Raw genomic sequence first — 22,371 nt, forward strand, 5'->3', positions numbered from 1 at the left:
CCCCCATGACTGTGATTAATGGATGTGTGCTTGCATGCATGAATGGAGGCAAGGAAGGATGATGGATGGATGGATGGATGGATAACTCCATGAGTGGATGCGTAGATGGATGGATGGATGGATGGATGGATGGATGGATGGATGGATGCATGCATGGATGGATGGATGGATGGATGGATGGATGCATGCATGGATGGATTGATGGATGGATGACTCCATGAGTGGATGCGTGAATGGATGGATGGATGAATGGATGGATTGATGCATGGATGGATGGGCTACCTTAAAGCCCCTTGAGGCCAGATCCAGGACCTGCTGACTGGACAGGTTGGCAGCAGCAGCGTTGTACGGGAGGTTATAGTCTTCATCAGGATACACAGGCACTGACAGTCTGTTGTCAGACCATGTCTCTCTCATAGACTACACAACAAGAATGGGACAGGGATAACATGAGAAACACATCATTTCAAAATAGGAGATTACTCGGATTCTGATAGATTTCCCAGAAACAAACGTTCATCTGATCCCAGAAACTTTAATAGGAACCCTCTCAATACATCCTGCCGCACATTTGGTTACCTTGGGTGTGTCTAGGCTGTGGACACGAGCTGATGGGTTATGCTGTGTGTTGTGAAGGCTGTGTATGGTGAGGCAGTGGTTGTGGTTAGGACCGTTGGTGTTGTCGCTGCAGGAGCGGGTCATGGTCTTCTGTGCTCGTCGAACCGTCAGCTGACTGAAACTCCTCTCCAGATAACGTTCACATCTGTGCCGGCTGTGAGAGCAAGACTCCGGTCTACGTAGCCCTGAGACAAAATAACAAATGATTAAAAAAAGAAATAAAGTTATTATATAATTCTGATGAAAACTAGACACCCATTCCTTGAGAAAAATGTGCGTGATGCTGATTAATGTGGCAGTAAACACGTTTTTTCGCTTAAACTTCTCACTCAGAATTAAATTTCACCATCAGCGTTTAGATTGGTTCCTTTTAAGCCTCGTTTTCACTGTGCAGTTCTGTCTGCCTGCTACGATCTCAGGGAAAATGAAGGCTCCAATCACTGCACAAAGGAAGTGCGTCCATTGGACTATTGTCCAACCAAAACCGAAAGAAGATAGTGCTTTTGCGTTTGTTTTTACCAAATTATTAATGTGAGTTTTATAGTTACTATACCCAGTGGAAATGGTGGACAGTGGAACAACCACAGTAACTGTGGAAAACAAAATGCAGTGTCCTGAGAAGTGCTGCCAACTCTTTTCCAAAGAAGTAGCTAGCAGTAGCTCCAAAAGTAGCTAAAAGTAGCCAGGTGACGTCATGTGTTCATTTGCATATTGGTGATATCATTGCACGCTCATTAGCTTAGTCAAGCTTAGTCATTGTCGCCGTACTGTTGGCAGAGGAGACTGAGATTACTGTGAGCACCACTGGGAGTTAAGAACAATGAAATAAAGACTCTTTGAATATATGTCTTGCCTTTTTGCCTTTTCTTGATGGTTTGAATAAGTTGCTAAATTTCTCGCATTATGATTGAGTTGCATTATGGGAAGTGTAGGATCCAAAGTTTTTGGAGTATAGACCCCATAAGGATCTAAAATTCACCACATCTCGGTTTCTGCTGGATACATTTTGAACATTTTTCAATTCATCTATGGTGTGTCCCCCTACTTTATGGAAGTTCAACAAAATCAAGTTCAACTTCAGTAAAATGAAAGTTATAGTACAGTATAGTAAGTACAACAGTTATTTCTAAGAAAAGCACCCATCTACAAAGAAGTATGCACAATTTGTGCATACTAATAAGTGTACAAGGCAACAAGAGTATGACAACTTGAGTTCAGATAAACATGGTGGGAGCTGACGACCCAGCCGTGCCATGGTCCTATGTGGCTGTGGAAAATGAATAATAACCAAATACATATTTCACCATCAATGCTCCACTGGCTCTTATCCTTTCTCAGTTTGCTGATTTCCACAGCCTGAGCGATAGCATCATTCAGCTGCTGCTCTGATACCTGTGACACACAGAATATTGGAATGAATAAGTCAGGTTGAGGAAAAGTTTTGGTGCTCGAGGCAACTCACAAACATTTTAAAGGAGACATATCTTTCAGGTTCATCCTCGTATTTTGGTTTCCCCCTAGAACACGTGAGCATGCTTTCATTTTCTCACACTGTCTGAAGGTCCCTGTAATTGCCCTCTGTCAGACACCGCTGTTATCTTGCCTGTCTCTTTAAGAGACGACTTCCTTTCCCCCAACTCATCTTCTCAGGAAGAGAGAGAGAACTGCACATGTCATTTCACAAAATAAATCGATTTGTATTGTACTTTTTAAAGGTGATTTCTACTGTTGTGGGAAACACATATTAGACTAGTGTGTTGCAGAGTCATAGGTAGAATGTAGAACACAGATGTCATGTTGACGGGAGTGTCTGGGGATTCTTTGTGTTTTAATGACCCGAGGAGGAGTTTACATTCTCCAGCACACTTCAGCCTTTGTTTAGACAGGCACACAAAATCAATCCGTTCAAATACAAGCTAGCAGTGGCGGCTGGTGGAACATTTTCTAGGTCGGGCCATCCTAGCAATTTCAGCAAACACCCCAGTGTGATTTAATGCAAAAAAATGTATCAAAAGTATCAAACACGCATTATTACTTTGCAGTTAAATATTTAACATTTATTCCAACACGAAAAAAAGCAGTAAATAACACTTATATAATATAATATAACATGTTTATTTATTGAGATGCCCCTATGGACCTTGTTATAGGAGGTAAAGATCAGGAGAAGTAAACATGAAGTGTAGTTGTGAATACTGATGTTAAATTAGCTCGCGCTCGCCTGTAGAGACTTCTTCTGACGAGAACACGCAGCTAGGGGGGCCAAATAGTTTTTGCCCCACTCTGAATCTATTTGAGGGCCCTGATAGCTAACTTGTATGTCACTCATTTATATCTTCAATCAGCAATTGGCTAAACTGCTGCACACAGGCAGAGAGGACGAGCAGACGAGCACACAGGTGGAGAGGACGAGCAGGAAAAGCATATATTTTGCACAGATATCATATTTTACATATATTACTGGGTACATTCCACAGTTCAAAAACATAAATATTGACAATTTGTATAATTTATCATTATTATAATTGTTTTTTTTGGTGTGGCTCAAGGTCGGACCACGCCCCATGGCCCTCTATTGGCCAGCCGCCACTGCAAGCTAGTGTTTGTAATAATTAGCAGATGTTACTATGCTAACAGGCTAAAAAATAAAAATAGAACACTGTACACATGATACCTGCTAAACAACAGCTAGTCATTATAAGAATGTTAGCATGCAGATGTTAGTATTTTGCTTAAAGCCCTGCTGCTCCTCAGTACAGCTTCACAGAGCTAGCATGGATTTATATTCAGTCTTCTTTGACACACGCACACACACGCACACACACACACACACACACACACACACACACACACACACACACACACACACACACACACACACACACACACACACACACACACACACACACACACACACACACACACACAGTCAAATTACAATCCATGCTGACAGCACAGAGGCCTGCAGTGTAAGCCATGAAGCCACATTAACACTGAGGCAGCACAGGCTGGTTTGAGTGAATGAGGTATTGCATACTTTGGGGTCGGGGTGTCGACTGATGATGACGTGGACTGGACCTGGTGTGCACTGGCTCAGTACTGTGTAGACGTCATTCAGCACCATGCTGTAAACCACAGTGTGGTCGAGCTCCATGATCTCATCCCCACATCTGAAGGAAGGGAGGGACAGTTCAGGAAAGTGAATGCATGTGCACTGATTAAATGTTTGGTCTATAAAATGTCAGAACAAAAACACCCTTCTTTTGGATGCGGTGTCTTTGGAGGTCGTTACTAGATAGGTACAGATAGCTCATCTGTCTTTGCTATTTCTTGCCATTTGTCTGCAAAGCTCTCTCGAGGATCAGCTCATCATACCACCACACTGGCTCTCCAGGGCCAGCGTGGACCTCCCAGCAGAAGGTAGCCCGCTGAGGACACACACACACGGGAGCTCGACCAACGCCTACGCTTCCTCTGTTTCAAAGTTTCAAAGTTTCAAAAGTTTCAAAGTTTGCTTTATTGTCAATTCCACAATGTACTGAACATACAGGGGAGTTGAAAAGACGTTTCTCTCTAGTCCAACACATAAACATATAAAGTGAATACAGTGCAATAGATTAAAAAACGTTAAAAAACATTTAGACAATAAATATATATAATAAGAGAAAAAAACAAAAAAACTATCAATCTGTATTTAGCAGCAGTTGGACATGGGGAGTCTTAAAAGAGAGGAGGGAGAGATTTCAGAGAGTTCAGCTTCCTAACAGCCTGGTGGACGAAGCTGTTTGAGAGTCTGGTGGTGCGAGCACGGAGGCTCCGGTGTCTTCTCCCAGAGGGCAGGAGGCTGAAGAGACTGTGTGAGGGGTGGCTGGAGTCGCGCACAATCATGGTCACTTTGCGGATGAGGCGAGTGTCATATATGTCCTGCAGGGAGGGGAGTGAGGCACCAATGATCCTTCCAGCTGTGTTCACTATGCGCTGCAGGGCTTTCCTGTTGTAGTCAGTGCAGCTTCCACACAGTGATGCAGTTTGTCAGGATGCTCTCAATGGTGCCTCGGTAAAAGGTGCACATGATGGGTGGGGGTGGTCTTGCCTTCTTCAGTTTGCGGAGAAAGTAGAGGCGCCTCTGGGCTTTCTTTGCCAGTGATGTTGTGTTGGCTGTCCACGAGAGGTCCTCACTGATGTCCACCCCCAGGAATTTGGTGCTGCTCACTCTCTCTATGTCAGCACTATTGCTGGTCAGTGGTGGGTGTTGAGTGTGGCCTCTCCGGAAGTCAACAATAATCTCCTTGGTCTTGCTGTTATTCAGAAGGAGGTTGTTGTCTCTGCACCACGTGGTCAGAAGGCTGACCTCCTTCCTATAGTGGGTCTCATCGTTGTTGGTGATGAGACCTACCAGAGTTGTGTCGTCTGCAAACTTGACTCTGCTGCCAGGTGCTACAAGAGAGCTGCTATGAAACTCTTCTTACATGTTGTTGTAGCAATGGGTGGTTAACCTAATGATCTGTTAGGCACAGAAGATATGACAAATAACATATACAGTACATTATTTAAAAGAATACTCCTAATTGTATTGAAGCTCTCAGCAAGTGACTCTGCTTCTGTCTGGAGAGGCCTGAGACAGATCACCAACAAACCTAAAACCATCTCCTCCATGAACGAACTATGCCTGGCAGACAAGCTGAACGAGTTCTGTTGTAGATTTGAAAGACAAAGGGACAGTCCTGACCCCCACGGCTCCATCAACCAGCCCCAAACCACCAGGCTCCCCTCCCCCAGCTCAGCAGGGGCTCATGCCTCTGTACCACCCCACTGACTCTGACATCCCCTGCACATCCCTTCCCTGTTTCTTTATTTAACACACTTGACACTTTACATTACACTTCATCATACTTCATTTATAGTACTGCTATCTGTTTGTTGTGCACTATATTTTATTTTATATTCTATTGTAAATTTGAATATGTTTCTATTTTTTGCACTGTGTTGATTGTTGACAAATTCCTTGTATGTGCAACGTACATTGGCAATGAATGGTTTCTGATTCTGATGTCACACAAAACAAATATTTAAAAACAATGTTTAAAAAAATATATTTAAAAAACAACTTCTTTGTATTTTTATTTCAAAATCCAATCTCTCTACCTTCATCATCCTTTCTCCCTGTACAACTATGTTAATATGATGTGTGCCTATGTAAGCTAGTACCAAACAATTCCAACCATGTTCCAATCATGACATCCGTCCATCAATCAATCTGCAACATTTAGCATCAAGGGTGATGTCTGGAGCCACAGTCCTCTGCAGCTCCGTATCGCCCTGTATTCTAAACCCGCCCACTTTTTAGCGGCCCAATCAAATGCAAAGGATTTGATTCACTGCGCACCGCACACATTTTCCTTTTCACTGGGAACTGGAGAACTCTTACGGTGTGCGTTACTGACCAACTTACTGTACACACTTCATCAGTATAGACATGTTTGTGCTGTAGTAATGAATGCTTACCGCAGTCTACCATCCATGTGAGCCACCGATCCTGGAGAGAGGGTGAGGATGTAGATCCCTGGGCACCCGTCACCAGATGGAACACAGCACAGTCCAATACCCAGACCAACACCAGCCTCTAGGAAATGACACATGCATTTGTAAACATTTATAATGATATGACTCATTATAATACTGTCTATAATTAAAGGTTTCATTTCAAGAGATTTAGCATTTACACCCCAACAAACCACAGCACAGCCTTGGAAATCCGTCTTTTAGAGCTGAGACTAATAACTGCTTTCATTACTGATCGATCAATCAATCATTTAGTCTGTAAAATGCAAAAACAACGATGACTAATGGCTATCATCAGTTACCAGAGCCTGGAGTGATGTCTAAAAATGGAACACAATTGATTTTACCACTACATGCAGTTTACCAGCGTGAGGAGTGTGAGGACCTTTGTGAAGACTGACCTGTGCAACAGAAAGCCTGAATCACAACTGAGCAGTTTGGTGTTTTAAAGATGTGGTTATTTACCAGGACGGTATACCCAAAAGATGCAATTGGTTGCATTATGGCAAATGCAGGATCCATCTTTTGACCATTTTTGTAAAATCTTAAAATTGCTTATTTTTTTCTGCAGTGACAAAAACAAAACCAATAATAATAAATCTACTAAATGTTCTTTCTATTGTCAGATGAAACCCAGAAAAGCAAGCAACTCTTCCCATCAGAATAACTCTAGGTGGAAACTTCAAATGGTAAAATACCAAAAAGATGTCAACAATTAATTAATGGGTGTTTCTCAAGGTCATTGAAGGATCCTTCAACGGTTTTCAAACATGGTACGTCATTGAATCCCCTGAAGAACTGCTCTAATGTCAAGGATCCTTCTAATTCTACCAAGGACTGAATCCTTCGTTCAGAGGATTTACAAGGATGCATGTGTTCTGTGCAACATCACAACGAGGCGTGAGAAAGCAGCGCTCGTCACAGGCTCCAGAGCTGAGATTACAGGGACTTCACCCACTTTGTGTCCGCTATGTGTCTGTTTGCCAACATTAGCTCGCTAAATAATGATGAAGCTAGCGCTGTGTATAAGCGATGAACTAAATAATATTGGTCTGGTTCAGCAGGTCAAAAACGAACTAACTGCCACTCTCAATAATCACTTATGGAGCCAACTTACTCAGTACATAGCGAGAGGATGGTGGCAAGCCAGTGGCACAGCAACAGCTGTCTGTAACTTTGAGGTGTGCATATGAATTGTTTTGTATGTTTTGTAGGTTTATCAATTGTAACAATCATGGAAATCCTTGTTGATTTTATTCATTTTTTGCACAGGTTTTGAATCTGTGTATATTGTTTTGAGGATTCCAAAATGAATATTCCTACTAGAACTGATAATGTACTGAATTATTCTAATTAAGTAAAAAAAAGAAGATAAAAAAGGTAAATTTCTTCTGCACACTTGCTAGACTGTTCCAGTGTGGGTTCTCTGAATGCTAGGAAAGAGTCTAATCCCTGTAGCCCCGCCCCCCACCCTGTGTCTTACCTTTCTGCAGGATGATCTCCATCATGATGCGGTCTCTGGGCTTAGCACTCAGTGTGTTACTGCATGCGTTGTTCAGGTAGTTGTAGTCTCCGATGTCAGCGCTGGCGCTGGCCATGCCTGTGGTGGAGCTGAGGGAGCGTGACCTGCATAGCTGAGCTACCTGCGACTGACCACACAGGGCCCCCACACGCAGGCTTGTCCTCACCACCACAGTCAGCAGGCCCTTTTTGATTTGCTGCACAAAGACAGTGAATATTTCAAATCAATGCTAAATGCTTGTAGAAATGTTCGCTGGCTGAGTTTGATCTCTGGGCCCCTATTAACTGCCCACCGAAAACTGAATATGATGTTTAATCTGTTAGAATACTTTTTGTGTGTCGTCCTAATAAACTCAATCATTCTATTATTTAAACAGAAAGACATTTTAAACCAAAGTCATAGTTATTCGATAATAACTATTCGTAAATCCTCTAGTGGGACACTTTTAAATAATGGCTTCAGGAAGGATCGGGCTGTCACTTCTTAATCAGCCAACCAGGTGCTCAAGTAAGACAGGATCAAGTGTGATCTCTTTATTCAACCAACACATTTCAGCACAGAGCCATCATCAGGGTGGGTAAGAGAACGGGCACAAGCACAGCTGATGGCTCAATCTTTACCCAATGAGCACTGTAAGCACGACACACAGCCGAAAGGATGCTCCCGCTCACGAAGAGAAGCGTCAATATAGAAGTGTACAACAGCATGTCGGAGAATTTATGCTAGGAGCACTTTTATACTCGTGGAATAGCAAAACTCACAACTCTCTTTACATGTTACTGTCATTTTCTTTTCATGCATTCATTCATTTCCCTTCACTTGTTTGTTTGTTTTGTCTTTCCACTTGTCTGCCCTCCACATGCACGCATGCACTCATGTACTGTTAGTGTAATAAGTATTTACATGCCTTATTTAAGTCAGTAGTCATACCTCAGTGTAAAAACAGTCTGTTACAAGTAAAAGTTCTGCATTTAAAATATTACTGGAGTAAAAGTATATACATATTATCAGAAAAATGTACTTGTAATGCTCGAAAGTAAAAAGTATTTATTACGCATGGTGGACCCTGTCAGCGTCAATGAGCATTTTAATGTTGGAGCTGGTGGAGTTGGAGTGAATGTCAACTGCGTATTATCGTGTTCATTCAATCACTGCATCATATTTCATAAAGATATTTTCTCATTTATGTTTTTGTGTAATATATAATCTTAAAGGCCCTGCACAGCCATAGTTCACCCACGCATGTGTTTTCACTGATGAGTGCTGCTTGACTTACACCTCTTCCCCCGTTATCATTCAAAGCCTGGAGTTTGGGAAATCAACTTTTCCTTCATTAAACCAGAACGTGATCTTTACCTCAACTAAGTGCAGTGAGAGCCTAAAGATAGTTTGATAATGCTATAATTGATTTGCCGACATTGTATAGCAATCTGATATGGCAGAAAACAATTGAAATACATTGTCTGTGAACATTTTACGTCCACTTTCAACATTCTTGCCACTTGCCAGATACATTAACGAACAACATTTCCTCATAATGTAACAGTAATAGAAAACCACAGCCAGCTTGCATCATGTTTCCCTCAAAATGTATTTGCTGTTACGAATAAGTTGTATATAAACATCATTTTCAGGATACAAAGTTGGAGATATTGTTTTGAAACTGGCTTAAGTTAGTACAGTTGTACACATGCACACATATGTGGGTCTCTTGCAAAAATGGATACTTTCAGGCAATTGGTTTGAGGATCCAGTACATTAAAATTGTATTAAAATGCAAGAACTAGAAATCCATTTCAACTACAAAATACAGATAAAACCAGTACTGTTATCAGGATCATAATGTAGTAGTCTTACTTTGAACTTGTGAAGTGCTTCATCATGAGTCAGACCATGTAGTGACTCTCCATTCAGCTCCAGGATCTCATCACCTGTGCAGACGACAGAAAGATCTCAGAGCATTAAATTAAAGGCTGCATCTACACAGTGACATGTCAACTGACACAGTTTAGAAATCTGAAATGGATAAGACTTATGGAAAAGCGTTCCCATCATTTCTAATACATTTACACTCTGTAAGACTTCATTACTCCAAAACTTCCACTTCAACTGAGATTTCAACAGCTTTTAGTACACTTTCATTAACATGTGGTTACCTTTCAACAAGCATTTCTCAACACAGTGAAACTGCTTTTATATACGACAGAAGCTACAGAAGCCCTGCGAGGGAAGAGAGAGAAGAAAGGTTCTGGGATCCATATTCTATGTCTGATCGAAATATGTTTCTCTCCTGTAATGATAACTTCAGAAAAAAATGTTTTGCCAAGATAATCTTTCAAAATTTTAAGAATTCAGTGTTGTTTGTTGTAATACTAATTTCTGCCACAAGAGGCTGAAGAGCAGCACTATCCCATGTTCGAAAGAGGACTAAAGGCGTTCATGTTTTCTACCAGCTGAGCTTTAATATCTCTGTGCACTCTCAGGGCTTCTGTATGTGTCTGATAATAAGTGAGAAGAAATAGGTGTTTTACAATAATTAGTAATAGAGAGCGGCTGGGTGAAAATTATAGAAAACAATACTGTGACAAATGACACAAACACTAAAGTGAGTGTATGAGCTTCATGCACAGAATGTTGTCCCTTACCCTCCTGCAGCCTTCCATCAGCAGCTGCTGCCCCTCCAGGGAAAATGGTCTTGACATAGATCCCCATTGGTCCATACATACTGTCCCTCCCACCCACTATACTGAAGCCCAGACCCTGGGAACAGCAGCAGACATATTATCAATAGCATCAGCAATGATTCACATCAACAACAATATAATCACAATCATAATTGGAATCATAATCATAAAATTAGGAGTAGTTTCACATTTTGTCCAATGCTGGTACATAATTGATACCAGAAGTAAACTAAGACTAGAACACTGGTTGAGTGTGAAAGTTCATTCTTGACCTGGGAAACAGTAGTTTGTGTGGAGAATAGGAGATGATGGAGTTTGCTCACAATCACACTACGAGGTGTGAAGACATTTAAGTTGTTGTGTGCATGAGCAACAGCGCTATCAACAACCTACAATGTAGACACATTGAACTATAAAAACCAGAGGCACTATTTGCATCCCATAAAAATGATTACAATCAAAGTGTATTGCTGAATTACAAATGAAGTGGGCCAGTTGATGAATCAAGAGCAATGAATAATATGTAATGAATAATAATTACATGTAAAATTGCACATGAGGTATGGGACTCGGGTGGTGGGGAGGTAAAGTGTCTGCAGTTAACGGTTAAAGAGCATGAAAGAAGTATATTATACGTGTTGAAGAGCAGAAGGGAGAGAAGACCTGTGGGAACACTTGCTCACAATATCATAAATTCAGTGATGAATTCAAGTTGTGGTGGTGGTGGAGGACTCCTACCTTGCCATGGCCCTTCATCAGCACAACATTACAGATTATGAAGGCTTGCATGTTGCTGCAGGAGTGTACTAGCTGGGCAGAGCTGAGAGAGCGGGAGGGACGCTGAACAGGCTGGAGAGGAGCAGCATGGAACACACACACAGCAGGGGATTATGTCATGTTTTTTTTTCCTTTACTCCCAGGAAGTAGTAGTACTTTGACCTTTGACCGACACCGCACTGTAATGTTAATGAGTGACAGAACCTCCGGGCTGCTGTCTGTCCTGTTGACTGTTCTCTTTAACCAGCAAACTGATCAGACTGACTGCTGTGAGTTTCCTGCTCCAGTCATGGCTGGATTAATAAAGGCTCCATATTACAGAAACTTCAGACTCATACTCTCCGTTTTTCTGGCCCCAGATTTGCTGTGGGTTAATTTTATAAAATACCAACTTCTTTAAGAACATGCAACAAGTAAGCAAAAAGAACAAACCAATACTTAAATCAGAGGTCTGAGGACTCACCCCAAGGACCTGATCATGCCATGTATTGTGCTCTAGCAGTGTACATTTCAAAATGGCTCAAACCAGCTAACCCCACTAAACGAGGGGCTTTGGAGTTTTTCAGCCCTAGAGCATATGCTCGCTCACCAAGTTGGTAGTGCTGTGAAGTGTCAACTTTACTGAAGTCAAGTCTGTCTCACTTTTCAGAACACATCAAACATCAGCAGGTGTGTCAGAAGAGTCTGGTGGAGAAGAGGGTGTAACACTACAGAGTATAGACCGCGGAGAATAAAGCAGCTTTTGCTTGTCAAATTGACTTATTGACCAAACTAAAATGGACAAATATATAAAACTTTGTTTGTGTCAGTTTAGGTATCGATTTTCTGCATCTGCCTTCATTTTAGCCTTGCAGGCTTTCTCTTCTTTATAGGACGAGCACAAGTGAACAATATTTATGTGTGGTCGTCAGGTGTGATCTTTCATGCATTCTGTTTAGAATATTAGAAAGATCTAATACTTGTGTAGTGGTATGAGGAAACTCCAGCTGCTGGGACAGAGACTTCCTGTTTCCATAGAAACCCCCATTCCCATGAGGATGAGGAGTATACAGCTCTGGGGTCTTCATGATGATGCTGTCCAGATCCCCAATCCAGTAAGGATGAACACCTGGTTATACACAGTGTCATCAGGATGAACATGAGGTTTAAAGTCAAGTCAATTATTAGTTAGACAAGAAGCAAAAGCAGCATTTAGACCAGCATTGACGTTGATCCAGTTCTTCATTATGATTCTGAAAAGAGCTCAGTTAGCAGCCACGATGGTTATGCTGGTATTGTTGTCACCTTGTGAGTCTGTGTGCGTGTCGTCATGTTATGATTCCTGTAGCAGGAACTACCACAGGAACACAGGAACTCTCTCTGTCTGTTGACAGATGTTGGGATCACACCAGCTACAACATCAAATCAAGTGGGGGGACCAATGACCACTTTTCCACTTCCCACCCCCCTACATCCAGCGCAGAAAGACAGACAATTACATAAAACTGCCTCTGAGGTAGTTCCCTTGTTCAGGACCACAATTTGTCGTGATGACTCCCAAGATGAAAACAATACCAGCCACACACTGTCGCTGCTGATAAATGCAATAACAATAACATCCGACCCGTCCCACACTGGTAAATTAACTGTACTTGTATATCTCTTTTCTAGTCTTCCAACCACTCAAAGCGCATTAACACTACATGTCATCATTCACCCATTCATACACTGATGGAAGGGGCTACCTTGCATCAGTATCTTGCTTCATATCAACATGGACTAGTTGAGCCGGGGAACCGCTCAACTGCTCTAACACTGAGCCACAGTCGCCACTGTCACGATCTGTATCTCTGGAAGGGACTACAGGTTGTTGTTGGAACACAACAACAGTCTTTGTCCTGCTGCAATAAGAACTCTGAAATCTGCCTCCTAATTTCCAAATTCTTGCATGTTGCATTGGAATACATGCAGCTCCCCTCTGTTCACCAAGGAATACTGAGATTATTATAAATTGTTTGATATGTTATGCCTGCCTATTGCTGACATTGAGTACCAAATGCCGTGCCGTGATGAAAACAAAATCTTTCGACTGTGGTTGTGTGGCCATCAAAAGTGAAGCGATGTATTGGAGTGAATTACAGTGTAGAGGGATTTCCTGATTACTGAGAGGTTATACTTTGTATGATGATAAATACACACTGACATTTACAATCTGTTTATTCCAATCTCACGCCGTTGGAACTGTAAGTGCATGCATTTCTCACAATTAGGACCACATTTCCCATAAGCGGTGTGGCTTCCTGGTTCTAAAAGGATATTACTCCCTGGCCTCACACCTCCCTGAAGACAATAAACATATTAGAACCAATTTTCCCATCACCGTCCACCCTCTCACCCTCTCCTTCCATCATCTGTATTTACTTTACACTCTAAAAGCTTCAGATGCAGAACAGCAGCCTCCTCCTGTTCGTGCAGCTTCCCACACAGATCCGACTGGCTCACATTCGAGTAAATGGTTCTCACTCCTCTTGGTGGATGAGAGGTGATTGTGAATTGTACTTTTGAGTGAAAACTGTATGATACACACTGGTTGAGGTGGGGTGTGTCCTATTGCTGACCACCTGTCCTGGTGGGCTCTGCTCAGTCTCCTCTGCGTCCCAGCACCTCTCTTCATTCACCTCTGGGATGGAGAACTAAACACACACACGCACACACACATGGACACACACTATGTCAAAAAGACACAAAAAAATTGCAACGTGAGATGAGATTATTTTTTAATGATGGCATACATATAAATATAATAGTGGGTCAGATTACAGTCCCGGTGAAAGATTAGTTTACCTTGAGGTGGTTGTTGTTGGCAAGGAGTTCTTCCTCTGTGTATCCGGGCAATGACTGAGGATCAGATGGGGAAATGAGAGCCGGATGTGGTAGGTTTGCAGCCAGACTTTGTGAATATAGAGTGTCCTCACATGTGGAAGTGTCCTGTAGTACACAAAAACGCCAGTCATGTGACATGTCAATGGCAGAATGTACCTTTAAAGTCCACTTCAGCAATTCATTAGTTCCCATGGTCCTCTCTACACATTCTGCTTTTGCAGTACAAAGCAGTACAGTTCTAAAGCCCGCTATACTACAAAGATCACGCCATTGGTAAGGAACAATTTGAAATGGCTGGACAATGCAGGAAAGACTGGTTAAGGGTCTTGTTTGGTTTGATGATAGTGGGTCGAGGAGAGGGATGAACGAGGTCTTCGTTGTGGCGGGATCGCCTGGGGTTCAGCTCGTAGTCCCTAGTGTGGTAAGCAATCTAACTGTTCGACAACTGGAGTAAGTTTTAGTCGGTCAGTCTGACCGAAAGAAACACCCTGCAGGAGAACTTAGTAAAACGGAGGGGAAAGGGGTTAGACTCACATAAAGAGGTCTGCCCAGGTGATTGACTTAATGAGGCATGGGTGGTGGTATCAACACGACATAGGTCATCAAATTAGTGGTGGGGAAGCGTGGTCTTGTTCCTGAACCTGAGTTATAATAACAACTTAATTCATCAGGACACTTTAACTGCACTCAGCTGATAGGAGGCAAGACAAGGCCATCGATCATTTACCTTTGAGTAGATAAAGAGTGTCATATAAAGTAGTATGATAGTGTAGTTATAGTAGTAGCAGTATTGTTTAATATAGAGCTTTGTAATGTAGCTCATTAGTATGTCGCTAGTATATAGGGTATTATAGTAGTATAGTGAAGTAGAGTAAATTGAAATTTTATATAATATTAGGAAGTACAGTATAGAGTTGTGCAGTATATGGTAGTTTAGTATGATATAATATAAATCGGGATAGTATCATATAGCAGAAGTACTACTGATAGAAGTAGTATACTAGTATCGTAAAGTAGAGCAAAGTAAAGGTAGAGTAGAGACCAGGCATGCAAAGGTCTATGTCAGGGGTCGCCAATAGGATCCGGACCCAGACGCTGTTGTATCCGGACCCAGGACCTAAAACCGATAGATAATTGAGATGTATTCAATTTTGACGGAGCGCCTCTATTTTAACCTGCGCAGCTCTTTCAGCCTTTACGGTACTTGCTCACATGTAAAATGTAGTATACATTTTACAGTACAGTATATAATGGAGTAGTATAATATAGTTTAGGTAGTAGAGTACAGTGTAGTAACCAGTAGTATAGTACAGTATATAATGGAGTAGTATAATATAGTTTAGGTAGTAGAGTACAGTGTAGTAACCAGTAGTATAGTACAGTATAGAATGGAGTAGTATAATATAGGTTAGGTAGTAGAGTACAGTGTAGTAACCAGTAGTATAGTACAGTATAGAATGGAGTAGTATAATATAGGTTAGGTAGTAGAGTACAGTGTAGTAACCAGTAGTATAGTACAGTATAGAATGGAGTAGTATAATATAGTTTAGGTAGTAGAGTACAATGTAGTAACCAGTAGTATAGTACAGTATATGATGGAGTAGTATAATATAGTTTAGGTAGTAGAGTAAAGTGTAGTAACCAGTAGTATAGTACAGTATAGGATGGAGTAGTATAATATAGTTTAGGTAGTAGAGTACAGTGTAGTAACCAGTAGTATAGTACAGTATAGGATGGAGTAGTATAATATAGTTTAGGTAGTAGAGTACAGTGTAGTAACCAGTAGTATAGTACAGTATAGGATGGAGTAGTATAATATAGTTTAGGTAGTAGAGTACAGTGTAGTAACCAGTAGTATAGTACAGTATAGGATGGAGTAGTATAATATAGTTTAGGTAGTAGAGTAAAGTGTAGTAACCAGTAGTATAGTACAGTATATAATGGAGTAGTATAATATAGTTTAGGTAGTAGAGTAAAGTGTAGTAACCAGTAGTATAGTACAGTATAGGATGGAGTAGTATAATATAGTTTAGGTAGTAGAGTACAGTGTAGTAACCAGTAGTATAGTACAGTATAGGATGGAGTAGTATAATATAGTTTCGGTAATAGAGTACAGTGTAGTAACCAGTAGTATAGTACAGTATATGATGGAGTAGTATAATATAGTTTAGGTAGTAGAGTACAGTGTAGTAACCAGTAGTATAGTACAGTATAGGATGGAGTAGTATAATATAGTTTCGGTAATAGAGTACAGTGTAGTGTAGTTTAATTCATAAGCAGCAAAACAGTGCAGTTCTATACAGTCAGAGCGTTTACTGCTACATACCTACTTGTCCTGTATAACCAGTAGCTTACTGCATGGTGGTTCATGTTAGCACACTTTATACGGATGGAGTTGTTTAACTGACATTTTTAAATCCCCAAACTTTAAAGGTCCATCTATCCGTGGCAACACAGTCTATTTGTCATCTGGATTATCATGAACTAGTCTTTGGAACCACGTGAAAGGGGGCGTTGCATTACTGAAGGGAGCCATTATCAAAAAATCTAAATCAAACAGAGACAGTATTGAAAACAGAATCAGCTGAGCCCAGTCGTCACATATTAGACATTCTTTCCTACTGCTCCTTTTCTCCATTTCTCCTTCAACTTTTTCCAGCCTCCTAAAAGTGACTCAAGTAGATTTGGCAGCATGATGATGACATAACTACCAAGCAGGAAAGCTCCCACAGCGACAACAATATTAAAACCTCGTTGCATAGGCTACTGCCTCTGTGGCTCCTGAGGAGCGATGAAACACAGCATGTTCAGCTCAGTACAACACCTCTGGTCCAAAGTGACTCCTCGTTCCAGGTGTAAAGCTATTACTCTTCATATATTAAAGATATAACATAAAGAATACATTTATTTTCTCACAACAACATTTTAAAGATTGATATGAAATCACAAAACGTTTCATCAACTTTCCATGACTGGCTGAAGAGATGTCCAAACTTTGCTGTTCCTGTCAATGATGTCAGAATGTAGCAAATTCCTTGTCTGTTATTACAGAAATCCATGAAATTCTTTACATTCCTTTTGTGTTTGTGTTTTTTGTTCTGACTGAGCTCCACAGAGCCTTGTGTCTGAGTGTGTGTGGGAAGACTTGGAGGTTGCAGCATGAGAAACATGTAGTCTCAGGGTGCTCTGCCATGTAGGCATGCATCTGCTCATTGAGACATTCATTTTAATTTTTTATCATATATTTAAATTCATTCAATTTATGAGTACTCAGGACAGTGAAACTTATTCATGTCTTTATGTCAACATAAGACTATTAACCTTCGCATCATGCTGGTTATTCACCTTTTTGGATCTTTATTAATTTGGAAAATTGCTCATAATACACAATATTGATAATAATGGAGCAAATCATGTGCCCCAAAATTAAGTTGATGATATGAGGAAGTAGAAGTTGCACTCTGACATAGTGGAATTCAAGATACATGAACCAACATGTCACACATTTATAGTTTACACACAACATGTATCTATTTGCATCAACAGGGCAATGGTACACAGCGCACTGTGTCTGCTGATGAGCTGTCATTGTACAGCAGTATTCTGCTTTATTGGACAGAAGACACCGTGTTCTCTTAAAGAATCAGAAAAAGAGGAACCATTTGATGTGTCAGCTGCTGTTACCTCACTGTAGGCTTTAATGTGAATGCTCCTCATCCTCTCCCCTGCCATCCAAGTACTGCCGTCTAGAAACTGTCCGTTAAAGGGTGCCAGCTTGTCTGAGCTCATGAAGCTGCAGCCGCTGGAGAGAAAACATACCGGACGGTCAAACCTTACTGCATGGCTCATTCAGATATACATGATATAACTTTATAACTATTACAGTTAGAGTAAAATGGGATTTACAAGTCCCTATTCATGCCAAAACTATGTAAAAATCTAATATATTTGCACATTTACTTTTGGTGGAACACTAAAGCCCACATTACTGAAGGTCTTTTTAATGATTTATCAGATTGAAATCACCACTTGTACTGCTATGGAACCAGGTTTTTACCAGTGTTTGGGTTTACAACACATGCATGTACACGGGCAACACAACACATAATATGAAAAGAAACGCAGCAACGCGCCAACAAAGAGTTTATATAATGCACAAAATTGAATATTTCAAAAAATCTGCCTTACAACTACTATTTGAGGAAGCAAATGCACTCAACACATTTATTAGACCTCAAGGATACACTTAGTGCGTTTTGGTAACCTTGAAAGTGAATATAAATTTGCTTTGTTTACATGAAAGCTCCCAATGGCACCTTTAAGTTTGGCTGTGTGAAAGCAGGTTTCAGTATTTCAGTAGAATACCAGTGTTTCAGTAATCTCTATAAATAGACCAAAGGCAACAGGACTGGATTTTGGTATCAGAAGCGCTCTGGTTTCTGTTTGTTCTCTGAGTAGTATTGACTAAACACATTGGAAGAGGCTTTGGTTGATTGCAACTCCTGTCTTGTGTCTCAAGTTACTAACCTGACTGTAAACAATGATCAGAACACAGAAAAGGAGGTCTTGGCCTGGATATCTGCTGGCTACACCAGAATCCCAGAAATACAGCCCCTCGGCCCCAGAGGCTTCTCATCGTCACACCGATAGCTGGTGCATTCAGACAGCCCCTCCCCCCCTTCGGCCTGTTTTCAGGTTTGTGACGCCTGGACAGAAAGTGATCAGTTCCATTGCAGATGCTGGTTCACCTGTACCCTGTCCATCACGTAACTACTCTGTTTCCTTCTCAGAGGAGACAAACTGTATAGATCTCATTTACACAGAGCCCTCTAAACCTTTTAGATGAGGTCTGAGTGCACAGTGTTCTCTATGTGAAAGCATTTCTCCTGATCTACGTAGGATATCCAGACACAGGAGGAAATGTCAATCATTGCTCTTAGTGATGATTGGATTATTTTCTTTCCTGCTACACTTTATCATTTATCCCGATAAGACACATGTATTTTTGTATATTTACACAAATTCAGATTTCACCATTATTTTCCAGCACTTAGAGTTGTGGTACTGTTTTTTTTTTTTACCTGTGTAGGTTCCCTGCATTTCCTGGCTCCACATTAGAGTATTTTTCCTCTGTCCGGACGCTGTTATGAGCAATTTGTGGTCCACACACGTCCTCAGCGGGCCCTGTGGCTACACACATCCTCCAGACACTACTCTCCTACAGCCACACACACATATACACACAGATACACAGTGAACAAGCATAAGGGAACCTCTATACAGCCAGCTTCAGGAGCATATCAACCATCTGGCTGAGTGACAGCAGGAGAAATCAGGAGAAAGGTTTTACTTGCATGGGCCATGTATGATTCAATGGCTCTTAAGGGGATAGTACAGTCTGTGACCAGATTATTAAATATTAAATACAGACAGAATGGCTGTGATTCTTAAATGTATTTCCTTTATGTCAATTACTTCAAAAATGGAGCAATCACAAATGTGAACATGTAATCATGTGAAACAAAGTAATCCAATAAATGATGAGCATGAATGAGTTCTTGAAATGAATCTCTGTATGACAACATGGCTCGATTTAAAGAGACTTCATTCATACACTTCTGTTGGAGTGTTAAGGAGGTGGTTTCAAATGGACATGGCTCTGGTATAGTTTCTGTCTGGTAGGTGATTAAGAATGATTGATGTTTAAGAATTAGCCCCAGAGGGGCACTGCTCCATGTCAGGGTTGTTTAGCAGCCCAGGATTGAGTCCAACATGTGAACAATGTCATTGTGAGCATGTTAGCATGCCAATGTTGGATGCAGAGTTGCTAACTTGTTAACTTTTTTTTTTTTTTTGAAGTAGCAGGCAGTCACTTCAATTTGTTTATTATTGTAATTCATTGATACAATTCATTATCATAAGCAAACCATAACACTAAGTCCAAAACCCACAGCTTCTTGAGAGGACATGCACAACAATCGTGAATTTCAATACGAGATTGCTTGATATAAATACAAACGTTGAATTGAATTAAGTAAATTACTATCTCGAGACTGAATGAGCAAATGTAGATAACACAATGAATTTAACAATATGTGTCCAATCTGGAAATATAAAGTCTCTTTATAACTTTTAGCTACCTCATTTAAAAATTGCAAGCAATATAGAAAATCAATGAAACAGATGTGTATGTAATGCTCCTTTACATCTGTATAGATGTTGTTCTTGTTAATAGTAATAGAAAACATACGTTACTATAACATTGTTCCAAGGTTCCTTTGGAGTGCATTGTCTTTAAATAACCACACAAGCAAGAATGACTAATTACACTTCCAACATGGCCAGGAGGTCAGCATGGCTCATTTATTCCCATACTTAGGACAGTATGCTCTTCAGCTGTGTGACTTTGTCTGCTGGCACAACCATTGTTAACTTTGGAATAAAGGCCCAACAAGTTGACATGCTGCAGGGCAGTGGTTCCCAACCTGGGTCAGGGCCCCCCTCACAGGGGCACCAATGATTACAGGGGGAGGGTCAGGATTTGTCTGCTCTGAGGTTGGCTATATAAGAGTTTCACATGTATAACTAAAATCTTATTAACACACTTACTGGATAATTTATACAAAAGTCTTTATATGGAAGTATTTCAAAATATATAGTTTCTAGTCCTCACCTAAAAATAGTGGCTCCTTAGTAGGTCATATTCTGTTGAAAGACATTTGTGCACAGTGTCTACCGGTAATTTTATTTTACTTAAGCTTTATTTAATAATAATAATAACTTTAATTTATATAGCGCCTTTCAGGGGACCCAAGGCCGCTTTACAAGAGTAACAGTTTAGACAAAAACAGTTTAGACAAACAGTCAGAAAAACAGAACAAGTAAACTAGGGGCCGAAAGCCTTGGCGAACAGATGGGACTTGAGGGCCCTTTTGAAGGCGTCCAGAGTGGAGATGTTGCGGATCACCGCAGGGAGAGAGTTCCAGAGGGTGGGGGCTGCCACACTGAAAGCTCTGTCCCCGAAGGTTCGCAGTTTGGTGCGGGTGGTGGCAAGCAGGCCAGAGTCTGAAGACCGCAGGTTCCGGGGAGGGGCATGTGGGCGGAGGAGGTCCGATAGGTACTGGGGGGCATGGGCATGGAGGGACTTGTAGGTGAGGAGGAGGATCTTGTATGAGATGCGGGACTTGACCGGGAGCCAGTGGAGGTTGATGAGGGTGGGGGTGATGTGCTGCCAGGGCTTTGTGTGCGTGAGAACCCTGGCGGCAGAGTTTTGTACATACTGGAGCCTGTCCGGGGTTTTGTTGGGTACCCCGAACAGGACACCATTGCAGTAGTCCAAGCGGGAGGTGACAAATGCATGGACCAGGGTTTCAGCAACAGACTCCGAGAGTGACGGTCGGAGTCTGGCAATGTTCCGGAGATGGAAAAAGGCAGTTTTGGTGACGGACTTGATGTGGGACTCAAAGGAAAGGGTGGAGTCCAGGATGACACCCAGGTTGCGGACTTCAGGAGATGGGGAGATGGAGCAGCCGTCAACCTCGAGGATGAAGTCACCAACCTTCCGGAGCAGCGCCTTGGGTGCCACAACCATGAGCTCTGTCTTCTTGGTGTTGAGTTTGAGGAGATTTGATGACATCCAGGTTTTTATTTCGTGCAGGCAGTTGACAAGGGACTGAGGGGGGAACTGGGAGGCTGGAGTAGTACTGAGATAGATTTGAGTGTCATCAGCATAGCAGTGGAAGTTCAGTCCGTGATGGCGGATGATCTTGCCGAGGGGGAGCATGTAGATGGTGAAGAGGAGGGGGCCAAGCACAGAGCCTTGGGGCACGCCATGATTGACTGGGGCTAGGGGGGAAATAGAGCCGTTGATGGAAACAAACTGTTCCCTGTTATGGAGGTAGGATGAAAACCAGGAGAGGGCGGTGCCAGTGACCCCTAGAAGGTCAGATAGGCGGTTGAGGAGGATGGTATGGGAGACAGTGTCAAATGCTGCAGAGAGGTCCAGGAGGATGAGGATGCTGAGGCGGCCAGAGTCAGCAGCAATGAGGAGATCGTTGATGATCTTAATGAGGGCGGTCTCCGTGCTGGAGTCTGAAGCCGGATTGGAGGGGCTCATAGAGCTCATGGTTGGACATGTGGAGATGGAGTTGGCCGGCGACTACTCTTTCCAGAGTCTTACTGAGGAAGGGGAGGTTGGAGATCGGCCGGTGGTTGTGGAGGTCATCAATGTCCAGGCCAGGCTTTTTGAGGATGGGGGTGACTGAGGCAGTTTTGAAGCTGGTAGGGACAATACCAGATGCCAAAGAAGCGTTGATGATGTCCACCATGTAGGGGCAGAGGGTGGGT

The 22,371-nt window shown here is 41.8% G+C and overlaps 1 protein-coding gene across 1 annotated transcript in view; it reads right to left on the bottom strand.

Moving 5' to 3' along the window:
• il16 (interleukin 16) overlaps positions 1 to 22,371 on the bottom strand; it is a 46,119-nt gene that overhangs the window by 16,478 nt on the left and 7,270 nt on the right. Inside the window, exons 2-15 of the mRNA XM_079295266.1 lie at positions 19,107 to 19,243; positions 17,710 to 17,827; positions 13,987 to 14,130; positions 13,730 to 13,835; positions 12,123 to 12,271; positions 11,125 to 11,235; positions 10,348 to 10,462; positions 9,560 to 9,633; positions 7,664 to 7,898; positions 6,124 to 6,241; positions 3,656 to 3,788; positions 1,923 to 2,010; positions 580 to 803; positions 283 to 420 (exon numbers count right to left, since the gene is read on the bottom strand). Of these exons, the coding sequence (XP_079151392.1) occupies positions 283 to 420; positions 580 to 803; positions 1,923 to 2,010; positions 3,656 to 3,788; positions 6,124 to 6,241; positions 7,664 to 7,898; positions 9,560 to 9,633; positions 10,348 to 10,462; positions 11,125 to 11,235; positions 12,123 to 12,271; positions 13,730 to 13,835; positions 13,987 to 14,130; positions 17,710 to 17,827; positions 19,107 to 19,243 (1,890 nt within the window). The remainder of the gene's footprint in view (positions 1 to 282; positions 421 to 579; positions 804 to 1,922; positions 2,011 to 3,655; positions 3,789 to 6,123; positions 6,242 to 7,663; positions 7,899 to 9,559; positions 9,634 to 10,347; positions 10,463 to 11,124; positions 11,236 to 12,122; positions 12,272 to 13,729; positions 13,836 to 13,986; positions 14,131 to 17,709; positions 17,828 to 19,106; positions 19,244 to 22,371) is intronic.

This window comes from Melanostigma gelatinosum (assembly GCF_949748355.1).
Source record: "Melanostigma gelatinosum genome assembly, chromosome: 2".
Classification (NCBI taxonomy): Eukaryota; Metazoa; Chordata; class Actinopteri; order Perciformes; family Zoarcidae; genus Melanostigma; species Melanostigma gelatinosum.